The sequence below is a fragment of the Lissotriton helveticus genome, chromosome 8 (genome assembly GCF_964261635.1).
Source record: "Lissotriton helveticus chromosome 8, aLisHel1.1, whole genome shotgun sequence".
Lineage (NCBI taxonomy): Eukaryota > Metazoa > Chordata > Amphibia > Caudata > Salamandridae > Lissotriton > Lissotriton helveticus.
This window is the reverse complement of record NC_136069.1, coordinates 471,065,621-471,089,929: the sequence shown is the minus strand read 5'-3', so window position 1 is coordinate 471,089,929 and position 24,309 is coordinate 471,065,621. Positions and strand designations below refer to the sequence as shown.

The following is a 24,309-nucleotide window of genomic DNA, read 5'->3' as shown; positions in this document are numbered from 1 at the left end:
CTTTATGAGGACAGGGTGCTAAGCACACCACAAAACTCTTACGAAAATACTTTTAAGTTAGCACGTTACACAAATGCCCGAGGGGCACGAAAAACCATATACGCTAAAAGTGGAATGCGAATTACTAGCAGGTAAGTAACGATTCTCAGAGGCTTTGGGATCGCTAGGACTGGACTACTGAACCTTTAGATTACTAGCAGGAGGCCTAGGGAACTCGGGTGCAGAGTGTGCACTCTCACGCGGGATGCGGGACAAAGTCTATGGAAGCTAGAATTCACAAAGTTAGTGTTCACGGGCGAACCCGACCTGGTGGGAAGAAAACGACAGTGGATCCTGACCCTAGGATAGTGAGGCTATGCTGGGACACCGAAGTGCCGAAGTTACCTAGCCCAGAGGCTGCAGCTGCATAGGTCTGAAAAGACGTCGGGGATCTCGTTGCCGGACCAGGAGCCTGGAAGGAAGAAGTTGCTGGCAGGCGACCAGTGAAGGAAAGTTCGATGGATCCAAGCCTGGATCAAGGAAGAAGAAAACCTGAAAGCAGAGGGGACCAAGTTCTTGAATCACTAGCCAGTGATTAAGTGGGCACCAGGATGGCACCGGGCGAAGTCACCGCAGTCAGGTGAGTGGGCGCTGCTGGGCTCTGCAGTCTCTCGGACCAGGAGGCGTTGTCGGCGACCAGGATGGAGGTGCGAGCTGTCCCACGAAGGATGAAGTCTTTGGCGTCGAAGTTACCCAGGATTGGGCAACAAGCCTTGGCTAATTCAAGCCCACGCGGTGGACTCAAAATGGCGTCTTGAGTGGACCGGGAGGGTCCGGGGTGCTCCTCTTCTGGAAGGGAGCAAGGGCCAGTCTGGAGCAACCAGACCAGCAGCAGAAATGTCGTCGGGCGTCGTCAGGAAGGCCACAAGCCAACGGGCTAGTAGCCAAACAACGCGGTGAGCAGCGGAAAGCAGAAGGGCCCCACGCAGATCGTGGAGATGCTGGGGGGCTGCACTTCGGAGCTGGAGCTGCTCAGAGTCGGGGCTTCTCGGACCCCAAAGCACTCACCAGTGGAATACTCGGCGGGCTTGCTGTGCAGAAGTCGTGCAGTCTTGGCGATGGCCGGTCCCTCGAGGTCTCGTCGCACCCACGGTTCTCAGCTGTGCTGTAGAGGTGGGTAGAGGTCAGAGGTGCCAGGGAAGCCGGGTCTCGTCGAGCTGGGCAGTCGGATTCCGGAGGAAGGACGTGCAGCAGACCGCAGTGTTCTGTAGATGGTGCCTGCGGGTGCAGGGTGACTACTCCTTAGTCACAAGGGAGAAATCTTAGGAAGAAGTCTTGAGTTCCTTTCGCAGAAAGTAGTTTCAGGATTCAAAGATGATCTGATTTGGAAGGGGGCCAGTCTCTACCTTTATCCTGTAAAAAGGGGCTGGCACGCGACTAAGTCCTGCCCTATGGGTGGGACTAGGAGGGGGGTGGTTACACCCACTTCCTTGGCGGGCTTTTCCCCAGCACAGGGTCTGGAGTGACCCTGGAACTGGTTCAAGCCGGCCTATGCATAGTGAGCACCGGGGTGCTACTTGCAGTCACCTTCCTCTAAAGCCCTGCCTACCTACAATACACAAAACCCTGTCTGGGACGGTGCTGGCACCGCCCCTGGCAGGAAACCCTTTGTCCTTATCTCCTGCTCTGGGAGGACTCCCAGCAGCAGGAGGGCAGACTTGTGTCTCGGTGGCAGCATCCATTTTGTGGATGCTAAGGCTCTGTCTGACTTTTAACCGGGTTATAGGTTACAGGCATGTCGTGTCCCTCTAGAAGGGTGGAATGCTAACCCCGTCGCCAGAATTGGCGAGGGGTTAGTATTCCAATTCGTATGACACCTTACTCGACATGTTTTGATAAAGCGATACCAGAGTTGGCACATAACCGCGAGGATTATAATGCACTTAAGAGTATATGGTATGCGATATCATGGAAACGGCTAAGGGATGGGTCCCGAAAGCCGCAGACAGGCTCAGCTCATGCCAGAGCACCATCTCACACGATTCCAAGCACTCTGCCTTCAGGATTGTCAAGGCCTGCCATAGGAGTGACTGATAGGAGATCTGTGTGTCCATTTTAGGGTTAGATATAGGTATACTATATCTAAAGCAAAGGGTGTGTACACCACCTTGCCCCAGCTGTCGTGCAGCCAGTTGTGTCAGTTTTAGTTAGTCAATCCAGGGGTGGCATAATACATGCTTCAGCCCCTGGGAGACTTCTGGGTGCACCTCAGCCCTGAGTACAGGGACTTGGAGAGGGCCCAGGGCCAATTCAGTACCTGAGTACAATTTGGATAGAGAGAACAGCTAGGCTGTGGGTCTGATTAGCAGGCCCACAGCCAGGGAAAGTCGTAAACCAGTGCAGCAAAAAGCAAAAATCTGGGTGATCATAGGATTGCAGACCCTACTCTCCTACACAGGTCATATGGTTACGGTAATATGACAGTAAATAAACATACTAAACGGCATTTATACCCATAAGTAAACACAAAACTACATGTACTACTGTTACACTTGCAGTGTATTCAAGCCCAGAGGGTGAGATCCAAGAATGCAGTATAATTTGTACAAGTCACATAAAAATGTACTTATAAGTAAAAAATACTTGAATGGATTAGCATACCGAATTACAAAATAATAAATAATATTGGCACAGAGAGGTGGTTCAGCTCCCCTTTTTAAGCTACTTAGAAACGTCAGTCTTCCTAGTGAATGCCCTATTCTTTAAGGTACTAAGATTATTGCAGACAGGGAAAAGTTAAATATTGCATTAATTTTCTCCATAATTCCATATGCAATGAATGTCCAGTTTACACTTTGTATGTTTCTTTACAGAATCATACAAAGTTGGTGAAAGTATTTCCAGAATGTATCTAGCGGTTTCCTATTGTAATATTTACTACTACATGTGCAATGCAGTGGTTATACTATGGGCACACATAATGTGCATAGATTTTCACCTAATGTATTCTTTATATAGCTGATTATATAATAATATAGTATTTAGTTAAAATATTGTATTTTAGACCCTTTGCTACACCAATATTTTTTGGAAATGTGTTAAGATGTCCCCGATGGTCATACATGTAATAACTACATGAAGTTATGGTTTTGAACACATGACAACTCATATCGCACATTTTGAGACAGCAGCAGGAATATGTATTGACAAAGTTACATACATCTACTTTCGATTGTGACGTTACTCATCTATAGCTTTAAAACTGGGAAGCAAATGACTCGGTTTCCCGAGATAATGTGCCTACTGTAAGCTAAGCTTTTGTCATGTGGTGTAAAATACCGTAATAAGTAAAATGCTGCAGGAGTTATGTTTAGTGTGACGATTGTCAGGGCAGTGTATCATTTCTACTCTTTTACTTGAATTATCAAATATGCGATTTTGTCACCATCGCAAAACTGAAAACCACAAGTAATTTTATTTCTGTGGACAAGTTCGGAGCATTCTCACTAAACAAGTTATTAAAAAGTATGAATAAAGTTTACCTTGCCCTGGTCTATTTAGAGAAAAATGGAGCATGGACCGAGACAGCAGACTGCGCGGGACTTTTGCCTGCGCATAAAATTATTATAATTTCTACGTAAAAAAAAAGTTTGATATTTATGAGCATTTATAAAAGGTTTATGTTGGTTATACTGAACGTAGACTGTGTGATTGGCATGTAGGATGAATGTAAAAATGGAACTGAAACCAATGGACAGAAAGGGCTAGGCATTGGACGCAAAAGTATCCTGCAGATGTCTTTCACGGCGTCATTATTTTCCTTTCTTTGCAGAAACGCACACGCCAGGATGCTAAAATGCGTTATCGTTCAAAGCACTTTACTATTTTGACTACTGGGGTGGCAGCTGATTTCACGCGTTAATAAAACAGTCAGAGTCTACCCATGTTCATTTTTAGAATACAGTATAACATTACATCCTTCTCGTTTGCCCCTTTCCGAAATATCCAACTTCAACTGTTGTCAAGAGCAGCGGTTGTGCAGCGCCTTTTTTATTGCTAACCCCTTCGTTTGGAGCTCTCTAGCAATGCAAGGTGCGAAAAGCGCGCTGGAAAGCGCGAGTTAGTTTGTATTTTTACAGGAACAGACTATCTTATTTAGTTTCCATTAGACCTGCTCACACGTTCTTTCCCGTCGTATCGCTGTGGGGTTCTTGACGAAAGGCCGGGGCGAAGAGAGGCAGAGGCGGTGCTCGGTTGTTGTGCTCGACATTTCTTTTGACGGTTGGTCGGTTAGTGGCGGTTGGTTCGACCGTTCGCTCTGTTGATTGAACAGCGAGCACGCGTCAGAGCTCGCGCACTTCCACTGCACTGTGCTGACTAGAACTCCTATAACTGTAAAGGGTGGGGGGGGGAGTGCTAGGGTAGGGGCGTAGTTTCGTTGACAGCAGCTCTTCGACCAAAGAGTAGGCGGGCTTCTCAGAGGTGGTGGGTCGCAGATGCGTACTCCAGGACTTTGGGATTCCTTGACAGGCAGGTGTTTTCACAGTTGCCGTTTGGAAAGTGGGTGCGGCGATGGGGGCGTTGCTGTTTTGACAGTCAAAAGGTTTTCATGGGAGGGAATGGGCGTGCCTTGAGAGGTGAATATTCTTTGAAGGGCAGCAATTTTAACCGTAAAGTTGGAGGGGGCGTGGCCGTAGGAGGGGCCTTCTTGACAGGCAAGGGTTTTCTAAGTACAGTTGGAAAATAGGCGTGGCTAGGGAGTGGCCTAATTGACAGTAAAAGTCCACCGCGGCCGGGGTACGTACAGTTCGCAGCCCCCGTTCCCGGCATGCCTCGGGGCGGCGGGGCCGCCCTCCCGGATTTGAATGCGGAGCTCTAGCTCTTTCGGCGCCATTTTCGAGTGATGACCGGTGGACTCGGTGTAGATGATGCCGGTAGTGACCTTACCGGGGCTCACGGGAATGACAGAGGGGTCCCGAAAAATTTGGAAAAAATTAAGAAAAATATTCCGAGGTCCGGTGGGGGCGACGGAGAGGCGCCAGTGCCCGGTGAGTAGCGTGCGGAGGCTAACACTCCGGGGTGGGAGCGCAGAGGGACGACCGATAGAAGAGGGAGGGGGCTACCTGGAGATGAATGCTGGGGAGGGCGGGACACTTGAGCGGGACTGTCATTAGCATTGAGAGCGAGACTGAGACGGCGATAAGGGAGGCACCGGTCCACGGGGGCGCTGTCACTGGAGAGCGGCACCGATATCGTGCTTGACTCTAAGTCCCACCGTCCGCCCTTGACAGGTCGCCGATATGCATCTTACGCTTCATCATTGGGAGCAGGTCTGTCCGAAAGTAACGGGATCCGCTGGCGTAGGTCCGTATTGGGAGCATGTTTCGCTTCACGTTGGCTGTTCTGAGTAGCGAGCTGTGGGAGAGTAGATTCCGGCTTGTTCCTCATCTGCTGTTGACCGGTGAGTGGGCGGCTCGGGCAGTCAGTTCTCCGATTGCCACTTTGACAGCCCAGAGGCACTAATCGCCGCTGTCACAGCCCCGCAGGCGCTGAGAGCCCCCTCCACCGCGACCGATGCTTCTTTCTGTCCCGCAGTCTCCTGCGTCCCCGTCTCGCCTTCTCCGCACCCAACCAGCAGCCCCTGCCGTGGGACTCGCTCCTGAAGCTACCACTCGCATATCCCAGTGGCCTCTCCCTTGAAAGCCTTGCCTGCCTGGCCTGGGTCCCGGCCGCGCACTTTCCCTGGGCCTTCGGGCTCAGTGTGGTAGGGATCGAGGGTACAGGTGCACCGGCAGCCACGCTTCAGACCCCTGGCCTCTCTGACGCGTGCTCTACTCGCTGACAGCTGGTCATGGTTATACTGAACTTTAGAACATTGCGCTGTTTATTCTCTCCATATATTTCATTAATTGTGTTACTCATTGCTTTCCATTTCAAATTTTGTTTAACCGTTAATAAGATACCGCATCTCTTTCCCGACAGAAAGACTGCCTTTCCGCCCGCCTCTTCCCGGATAAGTTTACTGAACCTGCACCAAAAGAAAGGTGTTTTTTACGAAACTGGTTAACGTTTAATATTCAGTACGGGAAGGGCTCTTCGCATCCTTTTAAATTCTGAAGAGAAGTTGCAAACATCTTTCAGACCGAGAGGGGGAAACCATGCCACGGCGGTTTTGGGAAAGAAAACGAATTATTTGTCGGATATACACTTTGCCTGAATTGGTGGCGCCAACGTGCAAATGACTTCCTTCTCTGGCAGATCAATACTTGGTGGAATATGTTTCAAATATTTACACATTCATAGTGAGTGTACGTCGTTTTGAGTTATATAGTGGCTGTGAGCTGGCATCAAGCCAGCGTTAAGGACTGCATTTTTTGCTTTGCCGGCTAAAGAATACTTTTTTTTACTTCTCATGTAAGGTGTCGGGCAGCGTTCGTTCCAACCTGCAGAACGTTTCACATCTAGAAGGTAATCATTTGAAAGTAGGTTTCTTGGTATTCTTGGACAGAAGAACGGCTGCGGCCCGGGCAGAACTATATTTACGGCTCCGGCCACTAGTGCTATTTCTGTACTTTTTAGAGCGTGCATAAAACCCAAAGCACGTTTAGTGCAATCGTCAGCATCCCTGCATGTCAATAGTAGACTGCTCAAGTTCACTTCTTTTCAGATCGGTCTTATTACTCGTTTATTTTTGGTGCTCTACTTTTTAAGATATCTTATAAACTGCAACAAATAATTATCCCGCCAGTTATCACTGGGGAAATATTGTTCGCATCCATGTTGTGTACTTACATGTTTTTATATGTTAAATGTAATGCATACTCCCTCTTTTGTTGTTTTAAGTTTTTTGAGAGGGATACCAGCATGAAAAGTTAAGTAAGCAAAGTAGATGCACGCACGCTTCACCTATATCTATCAATGCGCTGTGCTGAGGTGGTTACATGAATCCCACTAACTATTTTTCTATCGCTACTTTTTACCACTGTTCCTCGTGATCAGCACCCTCCTGACAATTTCAAATGTACTTCTTTAGTACGCGAGTTGTTTTTGGCATGCTTCTTCTTTAACACCTTTGGTCGAATACTAGCCATATTTGGTAGTTTGCCCCTCGTTACTGCTAGCTTCTTGTTTCCATTAATTTTTGATGACCTCCCTCGTTTCGGACTTTGATTTAGATGGGGTACCCATCCACGGCTATTTTCCGTGTTTGGACTACTTTTTAATGATGATCACGTTGCAGCAATTGTAATTTATATCGAACAGTTGGCACGAATGCGATATTCCAGCTGTATGCACGTAACTGTGTACGTGAAACCCTTTTCAGGTGCCGCCAGGTTTCTGAGAGCCTTCGCGGCTTTGGATGACGACACCTGACTGAGAATTGTAGCGCCGATTACTTGTCGTAGCGGATTGAAATCCAGCTTAAAACAGGGTACCCGCTAAGATCTTGTGGAGGCGTTGACATCAGGATGTTCGTGTTCTGTTATGGGATGTGTGGGGGACCTGCCGTTTCAAATGTAACTCTTTTAGACCGTTATACATATGTTAGAATATCCGTTTATTAGAATTAGACCATTGCAATCTAATTCATCCGGTTCGGCTGGGAAAACGGCTTAGCCCGATGAAAAGACTAATTTAGAAACGGAAGCCATTCTGATATCTTCCACTATAGATGGCACACGGACCCTTTATTTTACGTTGCTTGCTCTTTTGTTATAGTTGCACGGTCTTTCTTAATTTTTGCACACTTCTAGAATTATGTCTTTTATAGACGGTAAAGCAGCCTAATAGGAAGGCACATTTCTGCTCTGCATTTTTCTACAAACATTCAGGCACTGCTATTAAGATGTGAATTTTAATTTTGAATGTGTTGCAGTTTTCCAAACGACACTCTCCGCCCCAAAGAAAATGGCAGCAGACATTGTGCCTTTCTATTTACAGAGCCTTAACGTGTTTTGTATTTTCTCGGTAAAGCAAAGTTGGTTACAATTATTTTTTCTTTTGTGCTTAAAGTTGCTCCTATGGTCGTCTCTAGCTTTCTATTACATAGCCAAACTCTGGGTTATAAGATTACATAGTTTAAAAAAGGCTATGCAGTTAAAACTTAATTTTCTAGATTTTCATTTGTAAAGTTTAACATTGTTAATGCAAAGTTTTCATGTTTTATATTACAGACCTGGTTTAGCTAGATGTGCATTATGGGAACAAATATACTTTTCATACCTTGCGTTAATATCAATACATCTGTCATAAACTTCTTTAATGAAATATTACAGCATGTGGAAACTTTGTAGGAATAACTAGTATTTTTTTTACAATCTATTAATAATAATAATAGATTTGCACTTGACACAGAACCATATTTAATATACATTGCAACAGTGTCAACATTGATTTGGCTCGAACCCCATGGTTCTCATGCATTAACATCAATGCTGATTTGTTTTTATTTTTGTTCTCCTAAAGTGATCATTTTCTCCCAACCTCCATCACGTTCAATTTCTGTTGTAAAATGGCAATATAACCCAATAACACGTTTGGGTAAAAACAATCCTGATTCAAATTGAGAATAGGATCTAGGTTATTATTTGAGTGCAAATGTATTTACATTTGAAATGTTTCTAAATAAGTGGTAACAGAGAAGATAAGAGAAGTGCCACAACATGATATCTTATAGTATATTGCAGATAGCTCACACCTTTTGAGTTAACCTATTCTAAAATGATCTTGGCATGTTCAGTGCAAACTGCTATTGAGTGGATGAAAAGCAGAGAGGGTGAACATTTGATTTGTTTGAGTTTTCTTATAGTAATGATGGCCTAGGTGTTTCAAATGAGTGAGTTAGTGAAACATTACAATTTGAAGGATACCATTCCACAGACAAAGTGAGGTTGAAAGTGGCTGCCCAATAATATTTGAGGAAGAGCTTCTATCTTTGGTCTCACGCATCTATGAAGTGACAATGTTCTAATCCATCACATTTTTATTGTAGGTTCCGAACTTCTGATTTAAGGAGCTGATTGTGGAAAAGAACCTGCAATGTGTATGGGAGTCATGCTCTGATTGAGAAGCCAGTTGATCTGTTGCGGTACTCCACTTAAACGGCAGGTATTTCATATGTGTAACTAATAGCATACTGTGTGGTCAACAAGTGAGCATATAGAATTTTAACATAAAAGGTAGACGTTCAGTGCCTGATAGACTTGCCAAAGCTGAAATATGATGAAGGAGGATTTTTTTTATTGACCTACATTTCCTATAAAGCGAATTTGCAAACATGTTTTTATGTAAGAAGCTTTCATGAATATTTCTCTGGAGTTGTGGCAGACCATTTAGTACTACTTACTCTTTATCTTTTGTTAGTGAAACCTAAAAGTAGGAGTAAGTAAGTAAAATTTATTTGCACAATTAATTAAAATCATTGCAATCTACACAAAAATGTCACACTTGATCTGAGCCCTGTCAGTAAAAACAGGGTTCTTGTTTTTTATATAGTGCTAATTTTGTATGTATTTCTGCGGTGTAGCACAACCCTTGCAAAAAAGGCAGCACTCCGCCAAAGAGTGATATTCGAGATAGTTGCGTTCTGGAAGCACAAGTGTAGTTTTTTTGCATTGTTATGTAGTGCCCTTTTAAAGAGATGTCTTCTACTCTTTCTTAAATTGGAGGTTTGGGGCAGTCATGATGGAGAGCGGGATGTTTTTCCAGATCCTGGCTGCATAGTTCCTGGGCCTATTCACGGAAGAGGCTTGCAGCCCTGGTTTTTTTCTGTTTTTACGCTTCTTAGTGTTAGTAATTACAGTTGATTTTCAAGCAAACACAATTTTAAGTGATCTAGGGCACATGGAGGGAAAGTGATTTGCTGAAGAGCACACCAGTTTGGTCAAGTTGAGAAACTGGGAATTGGAATTCTATCCTCCTTAGTAGCTGCTTCTTTTAGTTCAGTGCATTCAATGTTGCATCATATAAGCTTGAGCTCGTTTTAGCTTCCGACATCACATGGATTGCCGGCTTGTAAATCAAAGTATACCAATCTGCGCCATTGAAACCACTAGCACAGTCAAACTCGCTTTCCTCTCCCCGGCCTTGTGGCCTAGGCTGAAATGTTTGTATGCACTGCAACCACACATCAACACGTAACCTGTGAAACTTCAAATACATCTCCCATTTATGAGTGTAAATGGTGAACAGCAAATTAAGTAATCTGGGGAAAGCAGTGTAAAATAATATTTACTAAAATAAAAAAAGGCATTTCTGATGGATACAGAAAACCCCATATTGAAGCCAAATTACTTATTGTACGTAAAACAATCCCTATTGAACATCCTGCCCATCAACTGAAACCACAATTGTACGTTAGTATATTTGTTTCTAGTATATCATTTGTTTAATTGATTTATTTTAATGGCATGCTTTTCTGTATTGAATGGTTTCCAATCAAGCGATCTGCGTGTACCCAACTGTTAAAATATTTAGCAATTATTTCAATATTCAGTAGAAACTAGTAATGCGTTTTTTTTGTGTTTTTTTTTTTTTTTTTTTTTTTTTTTTTTTTTCCTTCAGTTTATCTTTTCCTCTTTATCTTTTAACATTTTGGGGAAAATACTTTAAAGTGTTACTTTTCCTAGGCGACCTGTATATGTTGTCTCCGTTTTATAAATAGATTTCCAAAGTACACATTCTGTAATCCGTTTGTGCTTGGCTCAGTATTATAGTGCAGTTAATGGCAATTCTGCCCTGATATGTGAAACCTGCCGTTTGGATTCTATGACTGAGATTTGTTTTCTCATACTTTTTAGGAACATTGGGCCTCACACCTCCACTCATGCACAGCTTAACATTTATTTGATTGCTGGTCTAAGGGAGGGATTGATGCTTTAATGAGAATTCGAAGATTCACAGTAATATTGGAATACTATTGAAATTGAATACATTGAAATCAGTAATATTGGGGTATTTATATACTTAGGGAATATGGAATCATATGTTCACTTCAGTGGAAGCAATCTGATAGCTCAGCATTTATTAAAATATATATTTCAACATGGTTCGGATTGTTTTTTGTCTAAGGAATCTGACTTCTAAAAGTGAGGACTTTGGAGTAAACCTGCTTGCAAGTGGGCAAGATTTATGAATAACAATACACAGTTTGGCATTCTGTTATTTTCTAGTTTGTGTGCTTTTCCATCTTTTTTTAATGCAAATCTTATGGAATTTGAAACCTGTGATTTATTCTGATTGTTTCATATGTGCAGATGAGCAATTGAAGTTAGTTCATGTTGTTGGAAGGCTTTTTTGTGGTTGCACGGGATATTGCAACTGAGGCAGTAGAGGAGTCTTTACTTGTTACTTTATATGCTTGATTTCCTTTTACAGCTAACGTTTTATTCCCAATATCCATATATTGACCAATAGTGTTTTGGTGGTCTATATTTTACCTTACCGTAAGTAACGTATGTTAATTTATTGTGAAGCAGAAATATTTCTGTTTCTGAGCGGATCAAAATGTTGATACTTTGAGAATTATTACCTCGTTGGTAATGTGGTGGACATAATGTACTCTTCTGAGTAGCATTTTGTTACACGTTTTAGTCACTCCTAGGACTCTGCAAATGATTTGTGCACACAGCTAAAGAGTGCTGCAAAACATGTTATAAAGTTCTGCAAGGTACAGTGTCAAATTTTTGCTTTCATTAGCCTTGGGCACTAGGGCTGAAATCTCTCGAGAGGGGAAGTACCCACATTTAATGGTCTGGTCTTCGAGCTTTCCTTTTCCAGCTGTTACATTAATTAAACGGAAGCGTTCTGTAGAACAAATCAAGAACTTTTAACATCTCTACATTTCAATTATTTATTTTAAAATCACCTTCCGGTAGAAAAGGATACACAAAGATGAAAGGATTGCTTTATTACCCCTTTTGTCACTTGCTTATGTTAACTCAACATGTTCAATATGGGACACGTGTAATAGCTAAATGTGTCATGTTATACTTTTGCTGACTCACAAAGCATTTAACCCATCTGTTTCCAAACGTATGGCAGCTCAAGCCGTGAGAGAAACAAATCTCAGTATTTCTTCACTGCTCAGATTTGTATAATACATGTTAGCATTATACGTCTATTGACAGTCCTGCTATTGTGGATACATAATAACTGCAACGGAAATGTCATCTGTATTCAATAATAATGCATTCTGTTTGCATTCAAATGTTTTGAGCGAAAACGGAATAATTCAAGTGTGGCAAAAGATCATGCTGGTATGTCAAACTTTGTAGGATTCTCCCACTAACATGATGGAATGAGAGCTGAATGTAAATAGTAATTGTGCAATCATTTCTTTGTGTTGAGGTAAGCTTATTTTGTAAAAGTAGCTTACACTGAGGTTGCAAGTCATAGGTTTCTTGTTATGGTTTATTGTCTTATCATACATTATTACATGGTTTTTACTAGAGGTAACCAAGGTAGCAATTAATAGAGAGCAGTCCAAGCTTTTGCTTGGCTCATAAGCAACCTATTGAGTTGATCCGTCAACATATTTGCCATGTAAATCGTGCAGACAAATCATAAATATAATGAAGACTCCTCAAAGTCTTCCTCAAAGTTTTCTTTAATATGCTGGAGCATTTCTTTCAGATATATTCAACTGCCTCACAGCAGTCAGTGGCATTTATCACAAGTGAGTTTCTAAACATACACTTGGAGATATTCATCCTCACTTTCGCCCCACCATCACCAACTTTCCTGCTGACGCTGCCAACTGAGAGGCAAGTCGGTGTTATGTTGCATAATCTGTTACTGATGGAGTAACCTAGTCTACCACGTGCCAGGGAAGTTATGCACATCCCAAACTGATGGATGTAAAGGTGATTGCAAATGTGTTGAATGAAATGGGGGCACAGTGAAAAATCTTACGGTTTTCATGAAAAGTAGGTGTAAACCTGCTAATCAGGCAATTGTACCCATGAAATGCATATGATTATTACATATACAGTGTAACTGGTTGTTATTGTGAAATGGATATATATTAAAATTATTTTCTCGGTTCGTGCATTGTTACTTATTATGGAATACAAGTCTTTGTGCTTAGATCTTAGTCAGGGCGTGTTTTACACCTTAAGAGCACGCCCAGCATTTTTCAAAGGCTTTTACTGTTAGTTGATGCATAAAAATATTATTGTAGAAAAGACCTGTTGTGCCAAATATATATCATTTGATTCTTGGAATAAGTGTTCCAATATCCAAAGGTCATATGTGTTCTATACTTATTTCAAGCCAAGTAATAAAAACAAAGGAACAGCCGACAAATGTTTCGCCCACTATGATTGACCGCAGAGACTATCATTCCGTGTTTGCACACTATACGAGAAACTTCATAGAACGATAATTGCAACTGTCATTGTAATATTTGCCTTGAAAAAGCCCTTGGCGTGCCAGCCATAGGTGCGAAACACGTGCCGGCTGTTCCTTTGTTTTTGTTACTTGGCTTGAAGTGAATATATGGAATAACACATGACCTTTGGATATCCATTCATGTATATTTGGCACAACTTGTCATTTCTACCATTGCTTCTTGCAGCCTGGTGGGCCATTTGGGGTGTAACCACCTGAGAGTTTGCCTTGCCTTTGAATGGTTAATTAGGGTCCTATCCGGTTGTGCGTGAACCGCAGGAGCTACACCCCACATAATATAACTATATAAAATATTATGTCTGTACATATTTTCATTGATGTGCTCTATTCCGTAGCATATTAGTAAGATAAAATGACTTGTGTTTCACTGCACTCTCAAAGGCACAGCACACAAAGCACATATGTACTAAATCTGTTCGTATTCTTTCAGGTGGTACTGTGTTTGTGAATCTGAATTTTGTATACGATTCTAGAGTCTTAAGCAGAAATAGTTATTTGTGGCATGCAGCAGGTTAATTGTATTTGAAAAAGATCACTTTAGCAAAATTTTATTACTGTGGCCTGGGATTAAAATCACTTGTTCTCTACGGGAGAGAGTTCCAAAGTGAGTTTTGTGAGATAAAGATAGGATGTTTACATTGAAATCATAGCACACACCTTCGTATAGCAGCCTGTGAAATATCTTAAATACTTGGAGTGAGTTAATCATGGTACGATATTGTGTCATGTGTAAGAGGATAAATGTATGGTTGTGTACCTGTAAATACTGTCGTACAGCTAGGCCTGCACCATAATCACTTATTTGAAAAAAAACCAAGCCCAGCTTTGTTCTATTGTACATATCCATAATGAGTTTTGCTATAAATATTCCGTTTGTTATATCCCCATCAGGTGGTCCGGTATGAAAAGCTCTATGGTTCCTTTTTTGTGTTGCGTCACTCTATACTTGCAACAAAATTACGAGGCTCAGTATAGACCTGTAGATTGCATGAGGTATAGACCTTACGTAGTGGTGCTTTGAGATTGCAGCCGTCGAACATCTCTCTCCTGACCTAATTTCCTATGGTGGTCATCTGTGTGCGAGCACTAGACTGCACAGTAAGTTCTTTTTAGACTGAATATCCTTGGCGTGGTAGTCCCCACCACCCCCTTTTTACCCTCACTTCTGTTTTGCTGCTATAATTTTTTTGTTGGTTTTAGAACTTTGTGCACTTCACAACTGCTTACCGGTGCTAAAGTGCTCGTGCTTTCTCCTTCAAACGTGGTAAAATTGGCCTACACCTAATTGACACATTTACTATCCATCTACTTGTAAGTCCCTATTAAATGCGACTACATGTACCCAGGGCCTATAAATTAAATGCTGCTAATGGGCCTGCAGCACTCCTTATGCAGTCGAGTTAAGAAGCATTAATAACATGTCTCAGGCCTACCGCTGCTGCCTGTAGTGCAGTTTTAAACTGCCATTTCGACCTGTCAAAATAAACCTTTTGCTAGACCTAAACCTTCCTTTAAATAATTAAATGTCATGCCTCCTAAAGGAGGTCATACAGGTTCACAGGGCAGGATGCCTCCAATTTAAAAAAAAAAAAAAAAAAGAAAAGGACATGTGCTTAAGCTTTACATGACCTGACAGTGGAAAAAACTCCTAAAGTCCTTTTACACCGCTGTAGGGCCCAACTCTCCCATTGTCTAAAGCTGGGTTCTTATTACATTTTCATAAGTGCTAGCTTTGTATTGGACGGTACAAAAGGGGGTGCTAATGGACGGAGCATCTGAATCAATCAAACACTCACACCCAGTCAAAAGATCTGGGTTTAATCCATCACCGTTCTTTAGCCCACTCTGCCACCCCAGTTCAGACATGGCTATATGCAAATCAGTCGGACCCTGTGCCTCATGGGAACAGTCCAGCCCGAACTGCCAAGCCATGCCTTCCCTGGACCGGAAACAACCTGTATGCAGCTGAGAATAATGGTGATAGCGGTTCCCTGCGTTGACTGAAGTGTTTCGGACCATTCATCGTCGATGGGCCATATATCTGTGTCCCATGAGGCCCGTAATGATGATAGGGTAGTTGGGCTGCACGTGACAAGTGTTTGGTGAATTTGAGAGATTTATAGTCCCCCATCAGGAGTTTGCCTTCTAGTGGACTGAACTCTGGTAAGGTTGACAGGCCTTTAATGCAAGGCTATTATAGGGCATGGCGCAACAGTAAGTATATATAAAATTTGGAGTGAGGCATAGAGTGCGGTTTGTAGATCTTGAAAGGACTTCATGATAGGGCCCCGCATGACATCACCCAGCATTGAGATATGGATTGCTCCCCCATGATCCAGCGCTCCAACTCATAGGCAGGTTTGGCCCAGGCCCATACCATCATTCATTCAGGACCTGTAGTTGTGATGCCACATAATGAGTGTGTCGGCCGCGGCGATGCCCCCATAGTATGTCTATTGCATACAAGTACATAAGGCGACTCTAGCTGTGAACCCCCCCCCCCCCTTCTTTTTTTTTTTTTAATTGGCCCATGGCGGCGTTCAATTGACGAAACCAGGTCATCCGAATCGGAAATGGGTGGGACTGAAGCTGGTACAGCATCTTTGGCAAAGAGACCATCTTGAAGATGGCCGATCGTCCATAGAGAAAGAGGGAGCGAAGCCCAGATCTTCATTACTGCTTTAACTTTGGTGGCCACCTTTTCCAAGTTTGCGGACCATGAGTGTTCATTGGGCTGCTACAAAGACTCCTAAGTACGTGAAGCCCTGAGACACGTGCTGCCAGCCATCCAACTCCCACCGTGCCCCGAAGTGGCAAGAGTTGGAATTTAGTGGGATTCATATACAGGCCAGATATCTTGCCGAAGACCGACCTGACTGGACTTATCTGGGGCCCGGTGCAGTGAGGATGTGTCAAGAAAATAAGGATGTCATCTGCATAGAGGGCTATGCGATCTGAAATGTCTCCAGTCCACTCTAACCCAGTATAGAGCGTCACACCGTATCCGAGCGGCTCCACGGCCAGAGCAAATAAAAGGGGTGAAAGGGGACATCCCTGGGGGGTGCCTCGGTTGATTGGGAAATTACTTCATGTTGCACCAGATATCCGCGCTGCAGCGGTTAAATCGGTATATAGCAACCTGATAATGATTATAAGACGGGGACCTATATTTAGTGTCGCAGCAAGATGACCATGTAAGTCCAACTTACTGAATCGAAGGCCTTCTCCATGTCAACAAGGGTGGGGTGGTATACTTATTTTGATAATGCTACACCGAGTAATATCGAATAGTGCTAACTGATTGGAAATTATGATATGGTAGAAGCTTAGGGTCATTATGGAGTTAATGTACAGTTGCAACTAAATAACGCTTGTTTTTATGGTTGCAAGTATTCCAAACGCTTTATAGAAACCAATAGTGCATCTCTGCCTCCAGTTAAGTCTGTATTTTATAATGTTCATGTGAATGAAGCATCCTTTACATAGAGTTGTAGCTCTCTTTACTCCTTGTGAGGATTATATTTTACATGATCAAGTAGCAAAGGAACTGAACAATTGCTAATGTTTGTGAGATGTTAGGTAATGGTCTGATTTATATTCCGATAATGTTGCTCAATTTGGTTTTTGTATCTCAAAGGCCCAATAGTACATCCAATGTAATATTGGTTACCTGGATGCATTATGATAATTACATACACACTTGGGCAATCAAGCCACATCCTTATACAATGAGTTTCTTCTTTTTTCTGTTTGTAATTGGAACAGTTATGTCAGATATGATAGGAAAATGTTTTGACTTTTGTTACATCCAAGAATTCCAATTTATGTACATCTTTAAGATTTCTTGCTTTTTCTAATCCTAGTTGAGGTCTTGATGTGATAACTGTTAAATTTTCAATTAAATGTACCAGTGTCGTAAGCATTTCCTGATCTTAAAACTTGTAAGTTAGTAGGTTTGCACGTATTGAAAAAAGGCATTCCAACCCTGGAACTATACCTCCAGCCCCAGTATGTAGATCCGTGTAAAGGTTGTTGCCATAATTTGTTGCCGCACTACATAGCACTGAAGTACAAGTGAATTTTTTTCAAAGAACAAGTAGATTTATAAAGCAACCTGTCCTATAGACCACTAGATAATTTTATAAAATTCCACGCCCCTGTTAGATGCAAGTTTGAACATACACAGCAGCGTTTATCTAGCACTTTCCACATAAATACTAAAACTGTAAAAGGAGTCCTTTTCCAGTCTGTGAAACATGAGAGGTCCGTTACTTAACAATCACCTCCTCTTTCTGTGAATCTATTTGCCATCTCACACTGCTCCTGCTATTCATCATGCACTTTATTATTTGTCCTCCTCATTTTCATCCTGATCTCCTCCGCCAGGAGCCACTTGGAAACGCATTTATACCATAACTGCATTCATGAGCCCTATGGTTGTATCCAGTGGATCATGATCCTTCGTTTTGCTAATGGTAGTACCAATAAGAAACTTGATGTAGACCCAGTATACAATGATGTAAAGTTTGTTCCACCCGTAATACCGGTATCGAGATCCGTGCCCCACCATCTTTCTACAGTATTCATTAACCACCAGACCGTTCCAGATAATTTGCAGTAAAGTTGCCCCAGTTTGTCGAGAACAGGAACATTTGTCTGATCTATTTTCTTAAGAATTTGTGGTGTAAAATAGACCCAATGCAGTAGCTTAAATCGCACCAGGTGGAAGCGGGCATTACTGGATGCTGTCATAAGGTATATCTTTTCTGGGGTGTATCCGGAGTCAGTCAGTGGCGTAGCCAGTTCTTGTTCTCACTTTTCTAGACTAGTCCATGCTCCCTTTGCACCACCTTGCAATAATGCTTTATATACTAGAGACACTGGTATACCACTCTCTGTACATTCTGTAATTATATGCATTGTTGTCAATTCTTGGGGTAATCCTGGGAATTCCACCCAACTCCGTTGGGTTGTAGCAAGTCATTCCAGCGAGTCGGGGACAGACTTAATCCCACTGTGTATTTCTGCCATACCCCATTGAAGGTGATGAAGTTATTCTCCTCATGTAGGTCTCCCAGCTGCACTGCACCCTCAATCAGTCCACATGGCCGTCTCATCCTGCTTATCCATCCTGTTGTCTCAACCTGCTTTCTGCAAGTTGAAACTAACAGCCGACTCTAGATCTGGGTTCTCAAATGAAAAGGTGAACCCACTACATATTTACACAATCTATCCCAGATCTGAGACCTCAATATTACTAAGTGATGGATTCTTTGACCTCCTCGCTTAAGTACTAATTGTGGCAAGGCTAAATTGTGTAGGGCAATGGTTCTTAACCTGTGGTCCAGGGGACGTTGTGGGTCTGCAAAGCATAACCAGCGGTTAGTGACTGCTTCAGAAAATAAATAATACAACCGATTTTAATAAAGTTTATATAAATAAAGAAGCACATTTTTAACTTTTCAAGCGTCTGAAATCTTGAAGGAATTTGAAGTTGAAGTCTAAAAATTAAGTTGGTATCCTCACTGGCTCAATCGGGAGCAGTGCATCAGATAGAATATAGATCGAATATATTTGAAAAGCTCCAACTTCCCATTTATAATAGTTTTTTTGGTAAAAATATTTTTTTATTTGCTACATGAAATATTTAATCATTTTGTATATTTGCTTGATGAATGCTTGTTTCTGTATTTTTGTGTATTATTCTGTGGTTCAAATCATCAAAAATGTATAGGCAGGAGTTCCTGGCTTGCAGTAACAACTCATTGGGGTCCTTGGATTCCAATAGAATGATATGGTAGGGGTCCACAGAAGTCAAAAGGTTAACAACCACTGATGTAGGGGATAGCATCCTGCCAGGATTTTCCTTTCTTTAAAAGCATGTTCATCTCCCACAGTGGCAGATGTTGCATTTGTGATGCGAAGTAATAATACTCAAAATCTGGCAGCGGTAAGCCTCCCTTTTCATAGTAGACTTTCAGAGTACTCATTTTAATTCTAGGTCACAACACTCCCCACAAGAGGTGTCAGATTGATCTTCTATAGGTTGGAGTCAATACTAAGTTAGACTCATCACACCCTTAAAAGACGTTAACATCTATGGAGTAGGAACATTTGAGTAAGTGCCACTGTCCCTGCAAGGGACACAGGGATGTTTTACCAGAAAATGAGACTACTTCTGCTGGGTGAGATGCATGTGTTCCCAGTTAGTTTAGGGAGCCTGTCAGCCATGTCATACCCAGATCTGTTATCATTTTATTTATTTTTTCGTTGTGGTTTCGATTTGGTTAGTAGTCAGACCACAATATTCCCTGAACTCATCCAGTAGCTGCTCCAGCTGTGGGTTGATCTTTCTGGGTCCTTCATGTATACCAAGATGTCATCTGTTTTTAATGACTCCACATCTGTAGTGAGTTTATTTTGATTCTCATATCACCATTTCGAGGTACAACATGGAGACTAATGCTTTTGCCGCCGGGACGAACACACAGGCGATTAAGGACATCCCTGCTGTGTGAGTATGCTCCTCTCCCACCGTTGGAGATACCTGTTTCCCCATCCGCACCCTGGCTGTTGGGCCGGTATGCAACAGTCTCATCCATCGCAAGTAGTGTGGTCCGAAGTTTATTTCCTCTAATACTTCTAACTTATTTTCAGTGGCCACTTCTGTAATTTGGGTAACAAATAGTTTGTAGCCATTTTTGATGTCTGTATTAGTAAACCGGATATCTCTTCAAAGGATAGAAGTCCCTTGGTATAGCAATGATGCCATTTAGATTTAAGTTAGCATTCAGTTTTATTTCATAGTCTGTGTACCTCCGTAATATAATCATCCGCATTTATAAGGGCAATGTTAAATGTGATGATAGATTTCTGCTATGCAGTTGTCGCATTTGTACACGTAGACTTTATCAAAATATTATTCCAGTTTCCATGAAATTGAGTTGTAAAAGAGATTAATAGTGTTTCCTGGTGGTAATTCTGGAATACAGGCCGATTTAGGTTAGCAGGTTACCTGAATGTCTTATTGTTATTTATTTTCTTTAATATGGTATGATGTATGTCCTTTGAATCCGGATTGTCCAAAGTCTGTCCTGAAGGGCCAGATATAATGCCATATTTTTAAGATCACTGCTTTCATCTAAATGGGAATATTCTAAAAATCTGGCATGGTTCCGGCCCTCCAGGACCGATTTTGGAGTAATGGAAGTGTTTTTTTTATTCTTGGATTCTTACTAGTCGCAAGTTTGTCTTCGAAAAGTAATTTCTATCTTTTATAAATATTTAGATCTAGTATATTCCACTATTCTGTCTGGATGAAAGAGGGGCCTTTATACAGACATCTTACTTTGAAATATTTCAGTCTGATGTTAGTGAGTGCGAAAATCTGACTAGGTTTCTTCTTCTTCATCCTCCTGTTATGCTTGGGTGTGTCCCCCTGTTGGTTGTGAGTTGTTTCGTTATGTTGTCCGTTGGATACATTTTATGGGCCTGATTCACAAAGAAACTTAGTTTCCTTCTTTTTGCTTATTCCCGAAATCCAGCTCTGTTTGGTACTAGAAAAGGAAAACTAGACGTGGGCAACCACTGGTGCTGCAACACCCTCTCGTAGAGCATAATGGGAATAGCAATTAAAATAAAACTCAATAGGAAATAATAAAACAAATTATTTAAAAGTTGAAAACTTAAAAGGATGATAATAAAAAAATTATGTAAAAATAGTCCATATTTAATTATAAAATTTAATATCCTATTTTGATTTGAAAAAATGACAATTTGTATTAAATATAACTACAGTAATTTTCTTTGTGTGAATTTCTTTTTTCAGTTACACTTGAGAAGAAACCTTTATTTAATATAGTACCATATATTAAAGTTGTAATTGGAGATTGTTAATAGTGCTGTCACATGTTTTTTTTGTTCTACATTTAAAATATATAAAATTAATATTTAGCATACAAATATTTTCATTGTTTGTTTTTCAGTTAAATAAACTTCTTCTGCCCACCTCCCCGTTACTAATTTAATGTAATCTTATTTCCTATGGATTTTTATTTTGTATTGGAGGGTGTTACAATATCGCTGGTTGACCATGTGTGGTGCTGGACTTACTACTGTTTTTCATTTTTAATTTGTATCTGTAAAAATGTTTTTCTTTTTAACATGAATATCTTATGGTGCAATAAAAATATTTGTAGTTTTTATGTGTGTGTGTGTATATTCTGTGTTCTATTTTCTTTATTTTTGGAATGTTTTTTTTTTTTTTCCTTGTATATGCTTGTGTGGTTTCCTATGAAGAAATCGAATAAAGCTGAATTTAGTATCGAACAGTCCGTTTTTTTGTGAATAAGGAAAAATTAGTAAACTTACTTGAAAGTTAACTTTGTGAATCGGGCTTCTTCCATCAAGTACCCACATGAACATATGCTGGAAGATGACAGTGGCAGAGTGGCATTCTTTGTTAGGAATGTTTGTTTTTTTTTTTTTTTTTTTTTGCAAAGGTATACATCCTTCCCAGTTGATAAATAAGCAAATTTTTGCAGAATTTCAACCCCTTATTTGATAACTTTTGTCAGTCTTCCAGTATCTGTAAGAATTCCATTCTTTTTGTTTTTATTTCTCCCTAGTTACTTTCCTTTGTCTTTGGCGTGAGGTGTCTGCTTCTTCTGGTTTGTACTTGATGTGGTTTATCAGCAAGTCTATGTTGTTCCAACGTATGGAGGTCATACATTTGCTTGCCATTACCTTATTTTTCAACATCAGTTTCTATTGGGTGCAAAAAATTATTATTCTAAGAATCTTCATTTGAAGATATTTTTAAGTTAGGACTTTGCATAATTAAGGCGCTCTAAGTGCCCGCGAAGTAGATTATAATTTTGGATTCTTGTTTAATGGTGTTTCAGCTGTGTTGAATGGCTGGTCTGTTCTTTTTTCTGTCCTTTGAATTTTGTTATTATTGTGTATTGGCAAGAGAGGGATCTTTAATACTTGTAGCGAGCTAAAACGTGGGATAAAAAGGTCTGCATCCCACCCTCTTCCTTAAGGTAAGAGGGATTATTGATCCCACCCACTGTCACCGTGAAAAATAAACTTGCCAAGGAATGCAGTTTGGTCAATATGGTGAAGCCGTTTGAGCCTAGGTTTCCTCATTTCATGTTGTGCAATTCAGCCACTGGATCAACTGCTTTTTCTCCTGTTTTAATTCTAAGGTTTATGCTGTGTGTTTCAGTTCTTTGAGCTTTTGGGTAAACTTGCTTGTCTTTTTACGGGGTTAGGGTAGGGGTGTGGCTTTTCTGCATTCTGTTGTAAAGCCTCCATCTTATTTTTACTGAGCCATGTCTCTTCTAAGATATTTATGCTTGTGAATTGTGTAGTAACACCAAGACTACTTGTGGTGGACAAATACAACCTCTGCACAAAAGGAGAAGGTTTGTTCTCAGGACCATGTCCATTATTGTGGTTCTTCCTTCCATTGAATATAAAGTTTTCCTCCTCCCTGCTTCAAAAATTATTTTAAGTCCTCTCTCTGGCTAGGAGGTAATTAGACCATCGCGAAGAGACTCCATGTTGTCATGCACTGTATAAATGCCGTTTGCTCAGTTACTCTGGCATTAGCATTAACCTTCTTGCCTGAGAATAACCACATCATCCATATCTTTAGATCACACCCAGACCGGAAACCAGCTAGGGCTCGACAAATCCACTCGACCGCTCGCATTTGTGAGGTAAATTTTGTGAGGTCGAGCTATTTTTAGGTCCTACTCGCCCTTTCTGGCGAGTAGGAAAACATACCAACTTTTGTCCTCAATCTTTGAAAACTGAGCAAATGTGACAAGATAACAAGATTTAAAGGCCTTTTTATTGCTCACAAAGCAAATGAGCAATAAAGATGCCTTTAAGTCTTGTTATCTTGTCACATTTGCTCCGCTTTCAGAGACGGAGGTCAAGTAGGTTACTGTTAGTCGAGGAGATTTTTCAAGGTACTAGACCTGCAGGACTAGTACCATTTTTCAGATTTGTCGAGCCCTGCCAGCATCCTGGGACGGTTTTGCGGAATAGCGCCTAATCGGCCAGGCGAGCTTGAATCCAGTGGGCCCGGGACCCACGTCTGGTCCTACACGGCACGCTTGGGGCGAGAAAGAAAAAGATTATGACTTCTCAGAGCAAAGATGAGAACCCACATTTCTAAAGTTACCCTCCTGAGTTTAACGGGCCCTTACAGCTGAAATCCTTGTGAACTATTGCCGTAGCTTAGGTGATTCCCTTGTGGGTGATCTTGCATCACCACTCCACCTACTATAACAACCATACACACTTTAAGTCCGCTCACAAACTTCCTGTGCTCTCTACAAGCCCACCTCCTCAGTGCTCTGGTAACAAGTGCTTTGCTTGCATCCCTGTATGGCAAATTCTCTTGAGTTTTTTTTTTTCCTTCTTACCTAGCTGTCTCTTATCTCAATTAGGCCATGCAGTGTGCTGCGCCTGATTGCTCAAACGCTCCTATTACTGCAGCAGCAGCACCTTGGGGCCTACTTTACCTTTTGATGGTGGTGATAAGAAATTTCAAAAGTTGGTGGCATGTATCGCATTGATTTCCATGCGAGGAACTTTGTCCAGCCCGAATTTTGGGAATTCCTCTTAAAGACCTTGATAATTGCATCCAGCTGCATAACCAAGCATCTCATTACGATGTCGGTCAGATGTCTCCGACCCACACTGTGTCGGCGGTTCTGCACACCGAATTAGGCTGCGACCACATGTGGTGCGGTCCCAAACTCCCATTTCTCTGTGAGCTTCTGTGGCGGGTGGAAACCGTCAGCAGCACAAGCTCCCATTGAGAAATGGAAGTTTGTGAAAATCCCAGCACCTTGTGGGAGGCACCTCCCAGAGTCTGTTTCAACGGCAAGTGTATGCTCCGAC

The 24,309-nt window shown here is 41.7% G+C and overlaps 1 protein-coding gene and 1 long non-coding RNA gene across 13 annotated transcripts in view; one reads left to right on the top strand and one right to left on the bottom strand.

The window, feature by feature from the left end:
• The window catches only part of LOC144772799 (uncharacterized), a 492,737-nt gene extending 488,239 nt beyond the window's left edge, over nt 1–4,498 (bottom strand). For 3 of the 11 annotated variants that reach the window (XR_013599850.1, XR_013599851.1, XM_078657374.1), the window contains exon 1: nt 4,151–4,498. Coding sequence is in view for 1 of the 11 variants with exons in the window: in XM_078657374.1 (XP_078513500.1) it covers nt 4,151–4,249 (99 nt within the window). In the remaining 10 variants the exon portion in view is untranslated. The remainder of the gene's footprint in view (nt 1–4,150) is intronic. The other 8 variants (XR_013599845.1, XR_013599846.1, XR_013599844.1 and 5 more) reach the window with 6 other exon arrangements.
• A 220-nt stretch (nt 4,499–4,718) lies between these two features.
• Nucleotides 4,719–24,309, top strand: part of LOC144772800 (uncharacterized) — a 110,497-nt gene continuing 90,906 nt past the window's right edge. The window contains exons 1-2 of one of the 2 annotated variants that reach the window (XR_013599852.1): nt 4,719–5,027; nt 8,972–9,087. This is a non-coding gene — a long non-coding RNA (uncharacterized LOC144772800). The remainder of the gene's footprint in view (nt 5,028–8,971; nt 9,088–24,309) is intronic. The other variant, XR_013599853.1, reaches the window with a different exon arrangement.